The 18,953-nt window shown below is 32.7% G+C and overlaps 1 protein-coding gene and 1 long non-coding RNA gene across 6 annotated transcripts in view; one reads left to right on the forward strand and one right to left on the reverse strand.

The window, feature by feature from the left end:
• PHIP (pleckstrin homology domain interacting protein) overlaps positions 1-18,953 on the reverse strand; it is a 139,001-nt gene that overhangs the window by 74,172 nt on the left and 45,876 nt on the right. For all 3 annotated transcript variants that reach the window (XM_023254155.2, XM_023254154.2, XM_023254153.2), the window contains exons 8-15: positions 14,447-14,668; positions 14,071-14,171; positions 9,653-9,723; positions 8,157-8,257; positions 8,027-8,067; positions 7,163-7,261; positions 6,217-6,370; positions 5,651-5,785 (exon numbers count right to left, since the gene is read on the reverse strand). In XM_023254155.2, the coding sequence (XP_023109923.1) occupies positions 5,651-5,785; positions 6,217-6,370; positions 7,163-7,261; positions 8,027-8,067; positions 8,157-8,257; positions 9,653-9,723; positions 14,071-14,171; positions 14,447-14,668 (924 nt within the window). The remainder of the gene's footprint in view (positions 1-5,650; positions 5,786-6,216; positions 6,371-7,162; positions 7,262-8,026; positions 8,068-8,156; positions 8,258-9,652; positions 9,724-14,070; positions 14,172-14,446; positions 14,669-18,953) is intronic.
• The window catches only part of LOC111560483, a 47,169-nt gene that overhangs the window by 26,764 nt on the left and 1,452 nt on the right, over positions 1-18,953 (forward strand). For all 3 annotated transcript variants that reach the window (XR_006597937.1, XR_006597938.1, XR_002742329.2), the window contains exons 3-4: positions 4,883-4,988; positions 8,150-8,280. This is a non-coding gene — a long non-coding RNA (uncharacterized LOC111560483). The remainder of the gene's footprint in view (positions 1-4,882; positions 4,989-8,149; positions 8,281-18,953) is intronic.

Below are 18,953 nucleotides of genomic sequence, written 5' to 3' on the forward strand. Positions count from 1 at the left end.
AATTACATAAAAGTAATTCACTAAATATAATACAGTATGACAAGCTAGAGAGACAAACTCACATTCATGGCAACAAATTTTAACATATGTTTTTGATACCAAAGATGAGAAAGAGACAGAATCTAGAGAACCGGAGAAACCTGAAAAAAAAGTGACAATAAAGTTTATACTCAGAAGATTGAAGGTAATTCCTTACCCAGGGAGGCTGAAACAAGGACTGGAAGCATCAAAGAATCCTTTTAACATAGAGTGCAGATATATGGCATCTTGTTAGATGATGATAGATAGGTAATGAAAGAGATGGAAGGATGAAAGCAAAAAAGGAAGGAGAAGAGAGAAGGAGAAAAAGAGAGAAAGATTTATCTTGAAATCTTGATTCACAAGAGAACACAATACGAGATTGCCTATTTTGAGCTTCTCTTTCTCCCTTTCCTAGATATATGCAGCTACAACTGTCTAAAACTAAATTAGAGGTCACACTGAGAACATATTGTCAGAAGTATGCATGTGCAAAAATTCTGAGTGGTGGATTGGCAGCCTCTGCTTGTTTGGAACGTTGCAAGGAGAAATATATTGTTCTGGATTAGTGGACACTGGAACATTTTTTTAAAAAATCTCAAGTAAAAGAAAGGTTAATTATAAAAATAAGGAAAATTTTAATTAAATAAATAAAAATTGTTATTTGGAATTTACTCATGAAACAACAAAAGTAAAGCAAAACTCAAATTCAGTAAATTGCTGTCTAGAAAGAGACATTGTACTCTTCAATTAAAATCAAAACCAGACAAGAGGCAACAAACTACAGCTTTGAGTAACATGAGAGAAACAGAATGATATGAAAAGAGAACGTCATAGACACAGCTAGGAATAATACGGAGAAAAGGAAGGGAACAGAAAAGATAAAAGCACCAGAAACATGAGGAAAGCTACTAATGTGGGGTCTACAATCCCACTTCAAATAGCTTTTATTTACTTTCTAAGAATCAAATCAAACTAAGAAATTTCAAAGTCCCCTTTCAAATTAACTTATTGTTCATTTAAACTTGTAGTTAAAACGTAGTTATACTGTGTTAATTTAAGGGGAAAAGGGCTAAAACAACTTTATATTTAGGACTATCTATGGTTATATTAAACTCTCAAACTTGCTTAGCTCTTTCAGGAAATGGGAATAGTACAAAATCCTTTAAATTCAGTTCAAGGAGTTTGCACACATTTTCAAGTTATTTCTGGGAACAATTTATCTGCCTTTTAACATTTAACTGAAGTTTCAGAGCCTTTAAACTAGAGTTTAGAACACCTCTCATTAAAACACATCTATACTAGGCTTGCTAAACAACGCCTGAATAGTTTGGAATATTCTTAATATATACTATCTGTCTTCAACAAAATACCCAAATACACTTTTATCCTGACTATATATATATGATATAGGTATATAAGGTCTGTTCAACTAGAACATGAATAACTGACAGAGTTTTTAGAGGAATGTAGACAAGTAAAGCTTAAGGGCTAAAATTTATATATATTTTTAAAGAAAATAAAGTTGTCTTCTAATCGTCTCTACAATATTCTTTACTTTCATTCTCTGGTTCATTTAAAAAAAAAAAAAAGGAGGTGTGCCTGGGTGGCTAAGTCAGTTGAGCATCTGGCTCTTGATTTTGGCTCAGGTCATGATTCCAGGGTCGTGGGACTGAGGTCTGTGTAAGTGTTGAGCCTGCTTAGGATTCTTTCTCTCTCTCTCTCTCTCTCAGCCCCTGTACCCCACTTGTGTGCTCAAATACAATAATAATAATAATAATAATAATAATAAAGAAAGGTCCCAGGTTTCTTCCTCATATACTTTTCCAACAAATGCTATTGAATGTTTAAGATTATTTTATTTTTAAAGATAAGACAACGGTGGGGGGGGGGGTGTTACAAGGAACATGAACTGTCTATTCTACTTCATGCTCTGTTACCTCTTTTCACTTGTCATATACTTCTTGTACGTAACAAAAGCAAACCTAACACCCACCCACCCCTAATTGCTTTTTCATTCAAATCTTCCATTAAGAGGAAAGCTAGTAGTAAAAATAAGCAAGGTAACTCCATCACTTTTTCTAGACAATACCACTAGCAGGTTAAGAATCTTTTTATTAAATTTTGAAATGAAATAAATTAGGGGGTTTTATGGGCAAATAAGTAATTAACTCTTTATCTCAATTCTTAATTTCAAACCTTATTTACAAATTTAGGTGGTCCTAAAATAAAGTGTCAGATTTTTAAAAGTATAAGTCAAGGCTTGATACGGGGGGGGGGGGGGGGGGGGGGAGTAATTAGAATATTTATCAGAATGACAAGTATCAGTGCAATATTAATACATCAATGCCTCATACTTTAAATTTATTAAATGTATATATAATTTTATTAAAATGTACTTACTCCATGCCAAACATAGGCATTTACAAAACTCAACTTTTCCCCCATGAAAGGCATTTTTGATGACGTAGAATTTTTGACTATGTCTAAAATTTCAAAAAAAGTTTAATTTTTGTAATAGGTAAAAAGGGACAGTAAAATGCTGATTAACACGTAATAATTATTTGTTACATGATTTCAAAACTTCTTACAAAGGTATTATGAATTTCAAGTGGAAAATCAAAGTATAAAAAAGAAAAACCAGTATTAAAGTATTCTCAAAATATAATTGATAAAAACCTGCATCTTAAAGAATTATGTATACATTTTTTTTTTCTTTTAAAGGCAGTTTACATGCCGTATTTTCTGGCTGTATATCTGTTTAATGGTGATTTTTTTCTTCATGTTGTAAAGCTTTGATTTTAAAACTCACATGAAATATTATGTAGCCCTAATAATACTTCTTCTAAACTTTTACCAGTTCTAGTCTAAACAGTGAGTATTCCACTAGAATTATTCATCCTTAAAAGAGGTCTTCCAAGGCACGCTATAAATAGTTCCTCTAGAGAGCACTAAAAAATTATTTACTAGGTCGAACTTATGATTACTGGTACAATTTAATATTAGAGTTTGAATTTGTACTTCTTCAACTTTTATGGTATTTTAGTAACTGAAAAAATGACTGACTTGCTACACAGAGCTAAATAGTTATAACTACTATAACCAAAATGCTACCTTCATGATAGTGGACAGTGAACACAAGCTTCTACTCTCCCCCCAAATTGTTTTTATTTTAATAGCAATGCTGGATGCTTTATCTTCCATCTGTCCATAGATAAAACAAACAATGAAATGAACAAAAAAGCAAAGAGCAAAAAGCAGGGAGGGCACTTAGAGAACTTATAAATGAAGAGACAGAAAAAAATCATCAAGCTAAACTTTAAGATCTCAAATGATCTACTCAGAGTTAATACCATTATAAAAACATCTCCTCCAGGTGACATATCACTAACTAGGTAGATTTGGAAGTTAGCTGTGCAATGGCCAACCATTAACTAGAGTTATTAAGAACACAGTAACAATGGACCAAAAAATACGGGTTTAAAACCCCAAGTTCCACTGTAACAGGTGTGTGACCTAGATAAACCTGGGCAAAGCAATTCATCTCTGTACAGTTTCTCCATTCATAAAACCAGTAATAATAAAATCCACTGTTGATTGTATTACAAAGTTTTCATGAAAACCAAATGAGGTAATACACAGAAGTATTTTGGAAGTCATTAAAAATCATGCAAAAAATTAAAAGGAGTATCTTTATTTTAATTAGATAAAATGTAGCTCATTTTCTAGTTTTTTAAGTGCAGGATATATTTTTAATCCTTTTTAGTCTATGTTTTGTCTTTCTCAATTTGAGTATTCTATGGATACCATCCAATCTACTTATTACATAAAGTTGTTTCTTCTGCCCTTTAGAGACTTTTCCCTTATTCTTAGAACAGGAAAAATATCCTTATCTAAAACTCTTAAAACAATTTTTAAGGCAATAATGTTAACTAAATCCCTTAGTTAATTTCAAAGACTATGCAATATAGTATGTCTGACTTCAATTCCCGGCTACATCACTTATTTGTAATGGTCTAAGAGCAAATCACTTAAGTCTCAATGTATTCCAATTTTTATAACATAAGGTGGAATATTAGTGTGATCAACTTACCTGAACAGGAAAAATTCACCTTTGTAGCTTAAAGGTGAAAGCAGTATTCAAGTATGAGATAAAACTTTCCCCCCAAACACTCAATTAACCCACCAATGCCTTTTGAAAATATGAAATTACTAAAAAAAAAAAAAGTCACTAAAATATATGTATAGGCCACAAATTGTTTTCTTTTGAAGCTATAAAGACAAATTGAGAAAATAGTATTTTTATTTAAACAGAGATGCCTCAAAAAAGAGCAAACCAGAAACACAAGGATAGAAAAGAAAGAATTCTTTACCAGCATATTTAAGGATTTGCTTTAAAAAAAACTCTCTATACACATATCACTAAGGAAATCCACCTGTCACTAAAAATTGTACTCCACATAATTAGCAGTCTTTTTAGAAAAATAAGAATTTGACAAATCTTAAGTTCTTACCTTAAGTACACTAAGGTATATCTATAAAGGCAGGTAACTGAATTCCTTCACTAATAATGCTTTTATCTTCTTATTCCTCCCTCTGACTTTTTAATTACTTCTTACTATGCAGAACTTTACTATGATTATCAATGAAGTATAGTATCACCTTCATGAAATTTTTTCACAAAACATGGCATTTCACAAATGACACTTTGAGGTTTTTTTCTTTTCAAAATAACTGACTATACACACTATTAATTGTACCTTTTCATGACTCATTACAAGAGGCTTCCATAATTGATTAAAAAAAAATCTAAAGATGCTGAAATAGTAGAAATAAATGTTTTTCTTTTTCCTTTTGTTGAAAGGTATCCCTAATACCTAGGAAGTAGATGTTTTAAAAAGTGACGATAAACAGCAGTATTTGAAGAAAACTTCATACAGTGGTTAGAGACAAGTGGAAAACACTGCACAGTAAGCTACATATATACTGAGCAAATTATACTAAAAATTTACATAAGAAGCAAAATTTGGAGGGGAAAGGGCTTAAACACAATAAATATCTAACATACTACAATTCGATGATAAAAGACAAGAAAGCCTTTAATCTGGCTCTAATTTTAAAATGGGTGCATTGGGGCAGTGCCTGGATGAGTCAGTTGGAAGAGCAGGACACTCTTGATACCAGGGTCATTAGTCAAAGCCTCATGTGGGGTATAGCGATTACTTAAATAAAACTTTATAAAACAAATAAAATGGTTGTACTGGAATAAAACTGTGCACAAGAGGGCTGCTGAAGTACACTAACACAATATATTTATAATTTCTTAACATGGTTTTCCAAACTTTTTTCTAATCTATATTATTTTGTATCTTTCTACTTGTGAGTTTCTCAAAGTATCACTCTTACAACTATTTTAGAAACCAAATTAGTTATCACCAATATACATGTACTGTTAATATGCACAATTTTCTTTTAAATTTAACACCTAAATATAAGTGTAGAATACAGAATTGTTTTTTGAAACTTAAAGGCAAAAAAAGTCTAAATAAACTCCTAAATGGATTTCCTTTGTGATATGCAGAGTACCTGCATGAAGTCCCCAAATCTTTAAAATGAAGAGACTGATAATTACCATATTGAAGTAAGATCGAATTTTGACTCCTCTTGCCAGATCCCACACTATCACATTTCCATCGTGACCAGCAGAAAAGAGAACTCTCGGATCGAACGGGTGTGGCTCAAGGACAAATACCTCATCTTCATGACCCTGAAATATTTTTGAAGTTGCACAGAATTATGAATTTAAAAAAGAAAATTCAATCAAACATCAATATGGCAACATGTCTAGAATCTGAATTCTAAGAATTATTAAAGTGGCAAAAATCTTCAAATTTGTCAATGTATAATAATGACGCTGAGCTAATACCACTATTCAGGGCTTTGCTGTCATTTAGTGAAACCTGAGAATACTACTGATGCAGCCCTACATATTAAAGAACAGCAAGAATTTCGATTTCCAAGTCAAACCTGCTTAACTACATTTTAAAATTATTTCTAATCTCCCACAAAGACCTGTTATCCATCTAGCAAGATTTTTTGGCTAACTTTTTTTATAAAAGACTTTAGTCCTCAATGAAAATATTCCATTCTATAATAAGCTTCATTATACCAAATAAAAATGAGTTTTTTTTTCCTCACCATCAGGACATGAATTAGTTGACCGGTGTAAGAATTCCAAACTTTCAGAGTCATGTTATTAACTGCAGTTATAACTGTATTGTCATGTCGATCCCATGCTACCATAGTTACTTTCATTTTTGTGATTTTATCTTCTATCCCTTGAAGGTTTTGGCTGAAAGTGATGGAGGCAGTATTTGTTTACACCAATATTATTTATTAAAATACTATTATGACAAAAACCTAAATGTGTTTTCTTATAATCTATATTTAAGTTCATTACATGAATAACTATCACTTAACAGCAATTAAGAATAATCTGTATCAACAAAGAATGAGCGCAAAAACACTGCACTGAGTCAGCAAACACCCAGGATTTCAGCACTCCTAAGCCCTTAGTAATAGATGACCTTGAACATGTTATTAATGCTTTAACTCTATCTGGATCCAAGAATTCTATGCCATGCAGCTCACTCTCCATCTTCTGCTGCTGTCATGCCCCGCTAATTGCTTTGCTCTCCCATCCACCTGAGACCACTACATATAAATATAGAATTATTTATTAAATATTAAAACCAAAATAATAGTTACAAAGTGTAATATAATTTCTCTTGGCTGGAGAAAACCACTAGATACACTACATCATCTCTCTGTGACAGATAACACTAGAATATGTTCTACTTTTAAAAGAAAACTACAAGTACTCCTGTAGTACTATCATCATCTTAATAAATCAAACTGAAAAAGTCATTAATGCAGATCTTTGTGTATATATATGGCCATAAATAATTTTAGAAATATCCCCTTTCCATCTCCAGTAACACCTCTATTTATTACAGAAAAGTAATCATTTTAACATAGATTATGACGTATGTTTCTATAGGCTGAGAGTCACACCAGCCTGTAATACAGCACACTTTAAATGGTCTACCTATATTTATGTAATATTTCAAATTCGATCTCTTACCCTGCCGGACGAGTAGCCATATCCAACAAAATGCTCTTCCATTCTCTTCGTTTAAATTGCCAAATACGTGCTGTCCCATCACGGCTCCCACTCACAAATCTGAATTAAAGGAAACCCACCCCCCCGAAAAAAAAAAAACACATGTACTTTACTAAATGAATTTTTCCAGAGCTGTTTTTCAAAATACTAAAAGACAGACTCATCTTTATTTACACAGCATTCTAATATAATACAGATTACTCTCTGTCAGATATTCTCTACTAAATTAACAACTTCTGCAGCTTAACGGGCTTTTAAAACTTTATATACATATTCTAATGTGTATGGCTAGGTCGCAAAAGGACATTCAAAAGGGATTCAAGGCCACCATATACTACCTTACAAATAAAATGAGTATTTTCCAACGGAAAAATACTGATTTTCCTCTCAATGTTAAAGAACTTGACTTCTTTTACTCAAGGTAAAAGGTACTTAGGAATAGCTTTCTTTCATTTTCAAATAAGAACCTGGGAAAATTTACAAAACATCATTTATCTTCAGTAAATAGTTCTGTCTCAAATGTTACATTATGATACATTTCCAAACTCTACTAAGTTTCCCTACACTTTGATATGTATAGAAAATATATAGGGTGGATAAAAGTCCCTATTGTTGAAAGTGCCCAAATAAACTAACATTTATAGAAATGAAACATAAGACCTGTTCTCACATGCATGTGAAGGCTATAGTCACTCTTCAGTGTAACTGCTCAAGATCCTTATTTTAGTAGCTAAGTTGTATACAGTTCTAATTAAAATCTGATTGTAAGAAATGTATTTGATAACTTTAAAATTGGAATTAAATTTACAAACAAAATTATTTTACCTGTTACTAGTGTTGGAAAACTGGATACTGTCAACTTTGTCCTACATATAAAGAGATAAAAAAAATCCTGAATATAAACTGTTAAACTCATTTAAATTGTACCTATCTTATTCTTTTTATCAGTACTTACAGTATGGAACTCCAATTCTGATATTTTCTCTGGCTGACCTGATCCAAAAAAATAAACCCGAATAATATGATCCGTGCTTCCTGTGGCCAGAAACATGCCACCTGAGGAGTAGGAGCAAACATTTGTGAGTAAAACACTTTCAAAATCACTGAAAATAAAATGCAAGCAATATTACCATAATATATACTGATGATTAATATTTTACTCTAAAACTATGCATATTTATCCTAAGCATAAAAATTACATCTAAAACTGAACTTAATGAACTTAAAATACATTTAACTAGCACAGCTTTAACTAAGATGCATTTTCAATATTTACAGATTTCCACTACAAATCATTTCATTAAGTGATTACATAATTCTTTGTTAAAATTTATCACCCTCCCTAGAAAACATGCCCTTTAACTCTACTGAAGTCCCTCTCTTGCCACATTTCCTATGTTAAAATCTATCAAACTTTTAGGGCCCAATTTCTTCAATGGGTTGTCTTTGCCACCCTGCAATCAAATGAGCCTGCTATCCTCTGAACTCTTATTAAGACTTTGTCTGTAATACATACATTCTACTTTACATTACAGTTATTTATATAGCAATTTGCTCTCTCCACTTTGAATCAATATTCTCCTACAGTGCTGAAAACAGTGCTGTATATAACTCCTTACAGAGTACTCTGAAATCATGTATAAAGCCTGTAATTGTGTTATTACGAAAAGGAAAATGGTCTTCATGGCAGTAGAAGTGGAAATCTAGAAGTTAGAAATTAAACACGTTTGGATATTAATATGGAAAAAACAGATTTATGTCATTAGTATGCTATCACTTATCTGAGGAACTACTGCTATTCACAATTATGAATTGAAAAGACAAGTAAAACTCGAAGTAAATGTAAAAGGAACTGGTACTAGGAACATTTAATAGGTGTTAAATCTATTAATATTTCATTTCATTTTCTCATCAATTCATTTCAAATCTTCAAATTATAGTTTGTTTAAAAAGACATGTCCATTCAAAATGCTACTGCACAAACTCAAAACATAATTGGAGTTATCAGCATTGCTATATAGCTACTTTTTAAAGAGCAAAGAACAAGAATTTGGAGCAAAGTATTTAATATTTACAAATAGCAATCAAATTTATTTACTTAGCTACAGGATACCTCCCAAATGTCATGAAAATATAAAACGTATTTAAAATACCTTTCTCGCAATGAGATAACTATTCAAAGATATATTCTTTAACAGAGTCGATTCTGAAACTCTTATTCTCCAGAGCAGAGCATTATGGTCTCAAGGAAAATTCTTAGTCACATGAATACATAAAAAGATTCTAGCAAAGTTCAAATATTTCTAAATTAATTTATGACCATCCCCTGGTTTATGTATGTGAATATGACTTATATTACGATAATAAATATTTTCCAAGATTTTATGTGTTCCACTAGAAGCTTTCTAATGTACAACTTTAAGTGGAAAATTAGGGAGAGAAAAATCTTACCAGCACTAAAAGAAGAACAGATCATTTGAACTCCAGGCCGAGGGCGCTCTGTAAATTTAGCAGGTCTTGGACTATAATATAAAAAATAAACAATTAAAAATATCCCTAAAGGGAACATCAACACCAGAAATGAGCTGTTTCAAAAACTAAATACAGAAAGACAAAATTAAATAAGAAGCAACAGATGGCTCCCTTCCTAAACAAGTTGGAAATCATTATGTGTCGTGATCAGCAGATCTTATGGAAACTCTACAGATTTCATAGGAGCCCCAGATTATACAACAATCCACACATGAAACACTCTCAAAGCCACTGTTACACCAGACATGTAGTTATTAGTTATACTTACTTCTAACCAAATTTAACAGGGTTTAGTTTTTCATACAGTACTGTAGCAATGCACAAGTACATTAGCAAATAAGTCATTTGAAAACATGAACACACCAGCAAAATAGGTACTGCCTCTGTGGCATAAGTATACCATCAGTTAACTAAACTTTTTCAATATTAGGCACTGTTAATTAAATATTTCCCTCTGTTTATCTTCCAATGTGACAAAATACGCTTTTTAAGACTCCAAAAAGAATCTTAAACACTTATCCTAGTGAAAATCTGAAGACTGTTTGAATCTTATGTCAACTATAATGTTCATTCAAAATAGACATCTACAGAAAAATCATCTTCCTTTAAATATATGTACATTAACTGTATAATTTTGTATTACAGAATATGTCTTATATTTACACTACTGACGTTACATGTTTGTTACAATCAACAGTATTGAAGAAAGAAAAACTGTAGATTTTACACCATACCAGGTCCAATAAGTACACAATATATTTGTAATGCTCTAATACAGGGATTTTATTTAGAGCCCTACTTAACATACATTTTGATCTAGTTTTTCCTTAAGGTATCAGGGGAGAAAATTCAAAGAAATAATTAGAGCTTTCAATCAAAGTGCACTGCATAAATTGTATAATCCATAGCAATTGAAAATAGAGTGGTTTCAGTTTTATAATCATATCAGGGAAAAAAAGGACAAAATATTTATGATCTATCAATTACACATTCAGAAAAAGGAATTTTTGTCAAAGTGATACAGAACACAAAAGTATTTGTTAAAAATTTTAATTAAATAAATTTTTAAAGTGACATTTATACAATTTTTCCTAATAGTCACAAGCCCTGACATAACTGAGCATGAATAGTTTAAAGAACAGAAAGTTATTAAAACACTCTTAAAACCTAAACAATTATTCAGAGTAGAATTAAGTAACCATAATTTAAGTAATCTGAAATTATAAAGACAACTAAATACACTACTTTCATTAATATCTTATGGATTCCAGCTCTCCATTTTTGTTAATTTTTAGCACATTCATTCTTGTAAGTGTTAAGCAACCATTTAGCTGTAACTTACAATCAGAATATACAAATAATCATACAAATTGCCATTTTAAATGGACTTTAATATTTTTAAAGGGAAAAAATAGATAAACAAGTACAATAATTTATTATTTTTTAAATGTTTATTTATTTATTTTGAGGGTGGGAGCAGATAGAGAGAGGAAGAGAGAGAATCCCAAGCAGGGTCCACGCTGTCAGCAGTGGGGCTTGATCTTACGAACTGCGAGATCATGACCAGAGCCAAAATCAAGAGTCGGAAGCTTAACCAACTAAGCCACCCAGGAACCCCACAAATAATTTGTTTTTAAAAGCACATCTGAGGAAATATTTTAAGATAAAGCTTTGGTATCAGATTCTGTGAGTCCAGTTTCCAGCTCTGCCACTTATCAAGCATTATGACCTTAGGCAAGTTAACATTTCTGTGCCTCAGTCTCATCTATAAAATGGGAGTAGAAACAAAGCATATCTTAAGAGTTATTGAGATAATTGAATAAATTTAACCCACGTAAAATGCTTAGTACTGCACACTCAATAAGTATTAGTATCATTAGTATTTTAATTAATTTAATTCAACCAGTTCTAGATAGTCAATCAATGAATAACTGCTTTTAGTTTGGCACTCTGCTTGAGAGGGGGTTGACGAAATACTTCCAGCATCCACCTCTATTTTCTCTCCTACCTGTCCTAAAGAAAATAATTGTACCTTCTTCATAGGGTTGTCATAAAGATTAGTGAGATGACAAATAGAAAGTGCTTATTAGTACAAGCTTGTCAGACTAAGTGCTTAATAAAAATTTGTAATCATTATCATCTATATATTTTAGGATTCCCATTCTCCTCTTACATCTAAATATGCTTGGACAGCCTTTCTCTCCTACTCAGAGATCTCTTCAGTCAGATTCCGAGTCACGCAGGCACTCCTATTTCTCATCTAAGAAGCAGCATCTTTATTAGTGGAAGTTGTTACCATATACATAAACTCTGTATAAAAACAAATTTATCAAGAGGTTTGGGTTTCAAAATAGGTTTCATTAACTTCTAAAAGAATTGATTTTCTCAATGCAGACTGGGTTGCTGAAGGCACCTCCTCATCAGATTATACAAAAGCATTACAGTTCAATACAACTTTTGCGTTTGATCAGTAATTAAAACCCATGTGACAGTAACAATCTACATCCTGCCAAAATTTTTGGCAGTTATTAGCCATGAGTAAATATGGAAAAGAAACTAAGTGTCCCCAAGTCTATAACTAAGAAAAAATTACTCCTTTATGCCTGACTGTAGGTTAAAAGCTTTTAAGGGATGATTACAAGAATAGAAAAAAATCCTACCTATAATAACTATAAAAAAATTTGTATGTCCAAAAATAGGAAAAACATGAAGCAAAGTATAGCATAACAACTCAGTGGAACATAATGCAGCTATTAAAATTATTATAAATACCTATAATAAAATGTTAAGAAAAAAACAGCAGAAAATTATATACATTTCTCTACTTGCATCTACATTAAAAATACACATTTATGTGAAAAAGCTGTTAGGATAGTTGGTTAATGGGTAAATCTCTGTAAAGGTTCTGAAAAAAATATCACTTATATGGAATAATTCACTTCTCAAGAATCCAGATAAATATTATCGTACTTAGCAATGTAATCCTCAAGAAGCACAAAGTTGAGAGTTTAATTTTGTGAAAACATTTTTGTTCCTATGCTAATTTGAAGACTGTTAGTCATATTTTTCTTCTGTATAAAAACAAAACATGAAAACACAAAGGTATCCTAATCTGGTCCATAAGAAGGTAAAAAATACTCAAAGGAAAACAACAATTAACTATTGCTATTGTCCACACACATCAGTAAAATATTTAAACTTTTATTTAATGTTTACAGAGAATCTTTAATATTCTAAATATTAAGAATGCAACTAAAATTAGAAATCAACTTGCTTTCTCCAAACAATCATGTCTTAATCAGAATCCTTTTTTTCAAATGAAGTACACTTTATTATGTTATTCTACCTTCCATGGCCTCTTAATGCCTTGCCATTAGCAGCACTCTACAGGAATCTTAATATACACGAAGCTTATCTAAATACTACTGTTTTAAAATTATAAAGACATTCTCAAATTACTCAACGTGAGTTGATATTTATAAACAAAAGTCAGACAGAATTACTGAGATATCCCTTCTAATCTGAATGTTCTACCATGAGAGCACAGAGATGACCATTTAGACACTGCAGAATCACTGAATGCACCAATTCCCCATTCACAGACTGCCTATGGGGCAATATGCAGCACTTCCTCTCCCTATTATACCCACTTGAGAGGTGGCAAGGCATAGATAGCATGGTACCAAAGGGCAGAGAAGTGTTGTTCTAAGTCCTGGCCATGCCAATTCTTAAGAACTGTTTTGCCTCATTGTCCTTAATCGAAAGAGAACACTGTCTAACCACCTTGTTTTAATAAACCAAGATACTAGAACAAGAGAAAGCACAGATGCAAAATGCTATTATGGGATGAGGTGAGGATGCATTTATCTACCTTGATGTAATTTAGTAAAAACTTAATCTGTTTCCCTACGTTTTCTGAGATCTTCAATAAAACCTAAAGTTTGTAGATTCAGTGACACAAATAAACTACAATTCTTCTAAAGAATAGCCTTAGGAATTCTTAAGATTATGTTCTCAACACCAGAAGGAGCTACTGAGATGAAATTATGCCGTATACAGAAAGGAGTGATAATGAAACAGGTATGTTCTGAAGGAAATGGCTAAGGCTAGGAAAAAGAGAAAAAACAAAAAACCAAACCTGTTAACATAAACTTTCTTTGAAGCATGGAAAAAAAGGGGGGTGCGGGGAGAAGCATGAAAATCAAAGAGGTCAGTGAATGTATTTCTGTTTTTTACTCAAGGAGAATAAATAAATTTATACTTATTGTTGACTATATTATTGCAATTTTAACCATTAAATTAAATAATCGATTCTATGAAATAAAAGAGCAACTGACTTTATTTTAAGGGTTCCAGCATCCCACAGCCAAAAACAAATAGTGCCATCTGCCCCTGTAGAAGATAGATATCTCTTTGAGCCACTGCACAATGGTGAGAACTGAAAAACAATTGAAGAAGAAAAAAAAATATAAGAAGAGTGACACAATCCAAATAACCCACTTTTTACCATATAAACAGCAACTAATAAACAGAGCTAGAAAGCATTCACAATGGATGAAGGTCATGACTACCATGTATTTAAAGTCCATATATTTATAAAGAAAAAAGAAATATTCCTTTCTTCATTTTAGGTGGCTTTATACAATGGATTATAACAGTGACTTAAAATTTAAATCATAATCAAAAGGATTTTACAGGGATTAAGCAAATTACCTGTAGTGATGTTATAGATGCACTGTGGCCTTGAAGAACAGCCAAAGGTGCACATGTTCGAAGACACCAGACTCGGATCATTTTATCACAACTTCCAGCTGCTATCATGGTATTCTCATAGTTTACAGCCATGTCTGATATTTCAGCAGCGTGTCCTCTTAAAGTAGCTAATAATCTTCCATCATCTGTTGCCCAGATTTTCACAAGGCAGTCATCAGAACCCTTAAAACAAAAATGAGTATTAATGGAATTAACTCTATAAATTGTAATTCAAATTCTGAACAGAGATAAAAAATTGTATCTGTTATGTTCACTTCCCAACACTTATATTCTTAAGTACTGAAGTGTTAAACACTTATTTTAGGAATTTTCCTCTATACAAGTCTATTTTTATTAAATCATTCACTTATAAACAATACCTGTGTGTCCACCAATCTACCAGGAGAAACAGGATGTTAATAATAACATTAACCTATGATCTCCTACCCACCACCTCTGGTAACCTCTATCCGGAATCTTGTGAAAGAATCTGAACTTCTGAAGTAACAAAACAAAATTGTAATAAGAGAACATAACGTAATACACAATAGTGATTAATCCTGTATATGATATTATGTTATACAGAAACGAAAGCTAATTTTTCTCCTAGGAAGTTAAAAATGTAATTCATAAGTGAGTTTCCCATCAGTAATCTTCAGCTAAATATGTTACATATAAAATCACCAAAGCTGATTTGTTAGTTACCAAAACAAATTTCATTTTATCTCCCATGAAGTCAATAAAAATACATAAATTACACATTCTGCTATACTAGCATAAGCTCAGAAAGAAACTGTAGAAGATACACATTTTCCAGGAATATCTATATTTACAAATAGACATTTCAATTTCACATAATCAAAACCAGAGATTAGAACTTCTAGGCTTTATTGTTTTTTTTCTTAGTTTCCTTAATTCATTTTATAGCTGTAAATTTATACTTTTTTACCAACCTCTATTTCCTCTTATTTTCCATTATTTGAAAGTTTTAAATACACAAAAAAGTGGAGAATATTGTCATTAGCCTTATCCATTTCCCAAATTCAAACTTATCAATAGGTTTCAGAGGTGGCATGTTACAACCATCCAATCTAATTCTTAAAAAACAAAAACAACCCCCTCCTTATATCTGACATTAGAAAGTAGTTAGAAGATCCACAAAAGCAAATGTACAGATGTATTATCACCTTCATACTGATAGGACATATAAATGACCACAAACACAGTATTAACAGGACATTTGTTTTAAGTAAATATTTATTGAGAGAGAGAGAAAAAGAGGGAGATCGAGCAGGGGTTTGGGGGAAAGAGGAAGGGAGGGAGGGGGAGGGGGGGAGGGGGGGAGAGAGAGAGAGAGGGAGAGAGGGAGGGAGAGAGGGAGGGAGAGGGGGAGGGAGAGGGGGAGGGAGGGGGGAGAGGGGGGGGGAGGGAGGGGGGAGGGGGGAAGGGAGGGAGAGGGAGAGAGAGAGAGAGAGAGAGAGAGAGAGAGAGAGAGAATGAATGAATATATCCCAAACAGGCTCCTCACTGTTAGTGCTGATCTCACAACCATTGAGATCATGACCTGAGCTGAAATCAAGAATCTGACACTCAACCCACTGAGCCACCAAGGCGCCCTAACAGAACATTTTAAATGCTATATCTTAAACCAGAGTCGGCCAACACTACCTACAATACTCTCAATTAACTCACATTCTTCTGAGCTTTGAAGCAAATTAAGTGGGTAACCAACCACTGAAGACTAGTGATAAAATTTAACTTTGGTAAATTATCTATATTAAAATCTGGTATTTTTATCCCATTCACTTATCTCAGGCTCTTTATCTATAAAACAAGGTGGTTAAATTGGATGATTCCTAAGGTTCCTTCTACTTTTAAAATTCAGTGATTCATGCACTCATTTATTCATTTGCCTGAAGATTAAGTATGTGCCAAACACTAGAGATACAAAGACACAGGATTCCTGTCCTTAAGAAGCAAGGCAAAAGAGTGTAAATGCAGTAACATGTCTGAAGTGTTATACTGTTGATCAGAAGAGATTCAAACAAGGGAACAGGGTGTTTTTCTTGAGAGGTGAAGAAATAGGATCTGGAAAAGAATCCAGAAGCAGTGATGCCTGGACAGAGCGTTCTGCATGAAGACACAACGTAATGTAGTAAGCTTTGCACACAGACTCCAGGGTCAAACATCTTAGTTCATGACCTGGTACAGCCACTTTCTATATGTTTAACCTTGGGTAAGTTACAGGTTTCCTATGCCTAGGTTTTCTTTTCTTTACGCATATCATCACACTGTTGCAAAAACTAAATAAGTAAGTGAGGATGGAGTACCTGGTACACAGTAAGACTATTACCACTGCTTCTGTTGGTAGTAGTATTCTTATTTTTACTTTGGTGATATTCTTTTTAGGTTTCTTTATTTATTTGGCGTGGGGGGAGAGGGGACGGGAGAGAGACGGAGAGAGACAGAGAGAGAGAGAGAGAGAGAGAGAGAGAGAGAGAGCGAGAGCCCCAACTTGGGGCTCGATCTCACAACCATGAGATCATGGCCTGAGCCGATATCAAGAGTTGGATGCTTAAATGATTGAGCCACCCAGGTGCCCCTACTTTAGCAATACTCTTACTACTTTAAAAAAACAGAAACATTCCATATGGCAACAAGAGAGAAAAGTTTGATCAAAGGCATGAAAATGTCAATGTAAGAACTCCAAGTTAGTCTGTACGCTAACTTAGAATGTGAGGTAAAGGCATAAGGATGAAGTTAGGGAAAAACTGTAAAGGACCTTTTATGGTATACTATGAAATATGTTTTCTAAAGGGGATCATTTAAGATTATTAAGCAGGTCAGTATCAGCAAAGATCCTGTTGGCATCAGTGCGAATTAGGATAAACAATCGGAGGCCAGGTGAAAGTTGTTAAAATAGTAAAGGCAGGAGAGAGAAGTGATAAAACAGATGATAGCAGAGAAAGCTCAAAAGAGATAGAATACAGAGCTGTTTGGGGAATTAAAGGAAAGAAGATTGTATCTCTGCTATCAGTGAAAAGAGAAGAAGGAATGGTAGTAGGCTATGACTTCCAGAAAGGTGGTCTACATACCACTTGGCACATGGGAATTGCACTAAGCATTAGCTGAATAAAAAACGGCAATAAAGCATTTATTCAACTCTTAAACTTATTCAACTCTTTTAACTCCACAAATTAAGTCAATTTATTCACTTTATCTTCTAAAAATTAAGGTAATATTTGGCTCTGACCTAAACTCACAACAAAAGTAAAATTTTATGTTAATACTGGTAGAATATATGAAAAAGTAAAATCATGACATCTCATTGTGCTTCATAATACTGATAGAAATCATTTTGTTCTTATGTATTTGAATAAAAGTTTGCTTTACATTCTACTATAGAGGGTGTTTCACATATTTTCATGTTAACAAAGAGGGAAAAACAAAAACCAAACACCTTTTTGACCAAAATACCAGTTTTTAATGAAAATAGTAGCAACCTGAAAGTCAGCGTTCAGTGACTTTTCATCAACTAAAAGAACAAAAAGTCCCATTATATTCATATTGACTTCATTATTAGTAATATCACCAATTTAATATTTTAATAATTTTGCTCTGTATAGACAAGTACTAAAATAAAACAACATTATGCACATTTTCCCCAAGTGTGTTTTATTCCAGTTGACCTCTTTTCTTCCATTTGGTTGCAGGAGAGAAATCTTTGACCTTTCAGGGAAATCTCTCTTTACTATCCTCTTCCATGACCTATACAATAGTGTGCTGTCCCATCCTCACCCCTACTCCCCGGAACTCCTGGCAGAATTTCAAACAGAACTCTAAAGCATCCTTAAACAATTTCTATTTCATGCATCATTACTTGTGATCATTAATTTATTTTTATGGGAATGTAAAACTAAAGATGACCTGACAAATTCTCTAAGTTCTTTTAAAATGGCTATCAGAAACATAAATACACATAAATCGACAGAAAAGGACTGCACAAGAAAAATTAAATTTAAATTAAATTAAATTAAAAGAAAACATTTTTATATTTAAATGTTTATTTTTGAGAGGGGGGAAGGTGCGGGTGTGGGGGGACAGAGGATTCAAAGCGGGCTCTGTACTGACAAGCAGAGAGCCCAATGCAGGGCTCAAACCCACCAACCATGAGATCACGACCTGAGCAAAAGTCAGACACTTGACTGATTGAGCCACCCTGGCGCCTCTGGGAAAACATTTCTAAAACCACTATACACATGTTTAAATTGAATGTGGAAGGATAAATTAAAAACTGATTATTCTTAAAAAAAAAAAAAAAAACAAAACGTAGAGCAGAATTAGAAAAACTTTCCTTCCTCAAGCCTACCTCAAATGTTAGTTGGGTCAATAATAAACCAAAGAGTAGGGCACTACAGTCTTAAAATGTTAAAAAAGTGTTAAGGACATTAAAATAAGACCAATGTTA

This window comes from Felis catus, chromosome B2, assembly GCF_018350175.1.
Source record: "Felis catus isolate Fca126 chromosome B2, F.catus_Fca126_mat1.0, whole genome shotgun sequence".
Classification (NCBI taxonomy): Eukaryota; Metazoa; Chordata; class Mammalia; order Carnivora; family Felidae; genus Felis; species Felis catus.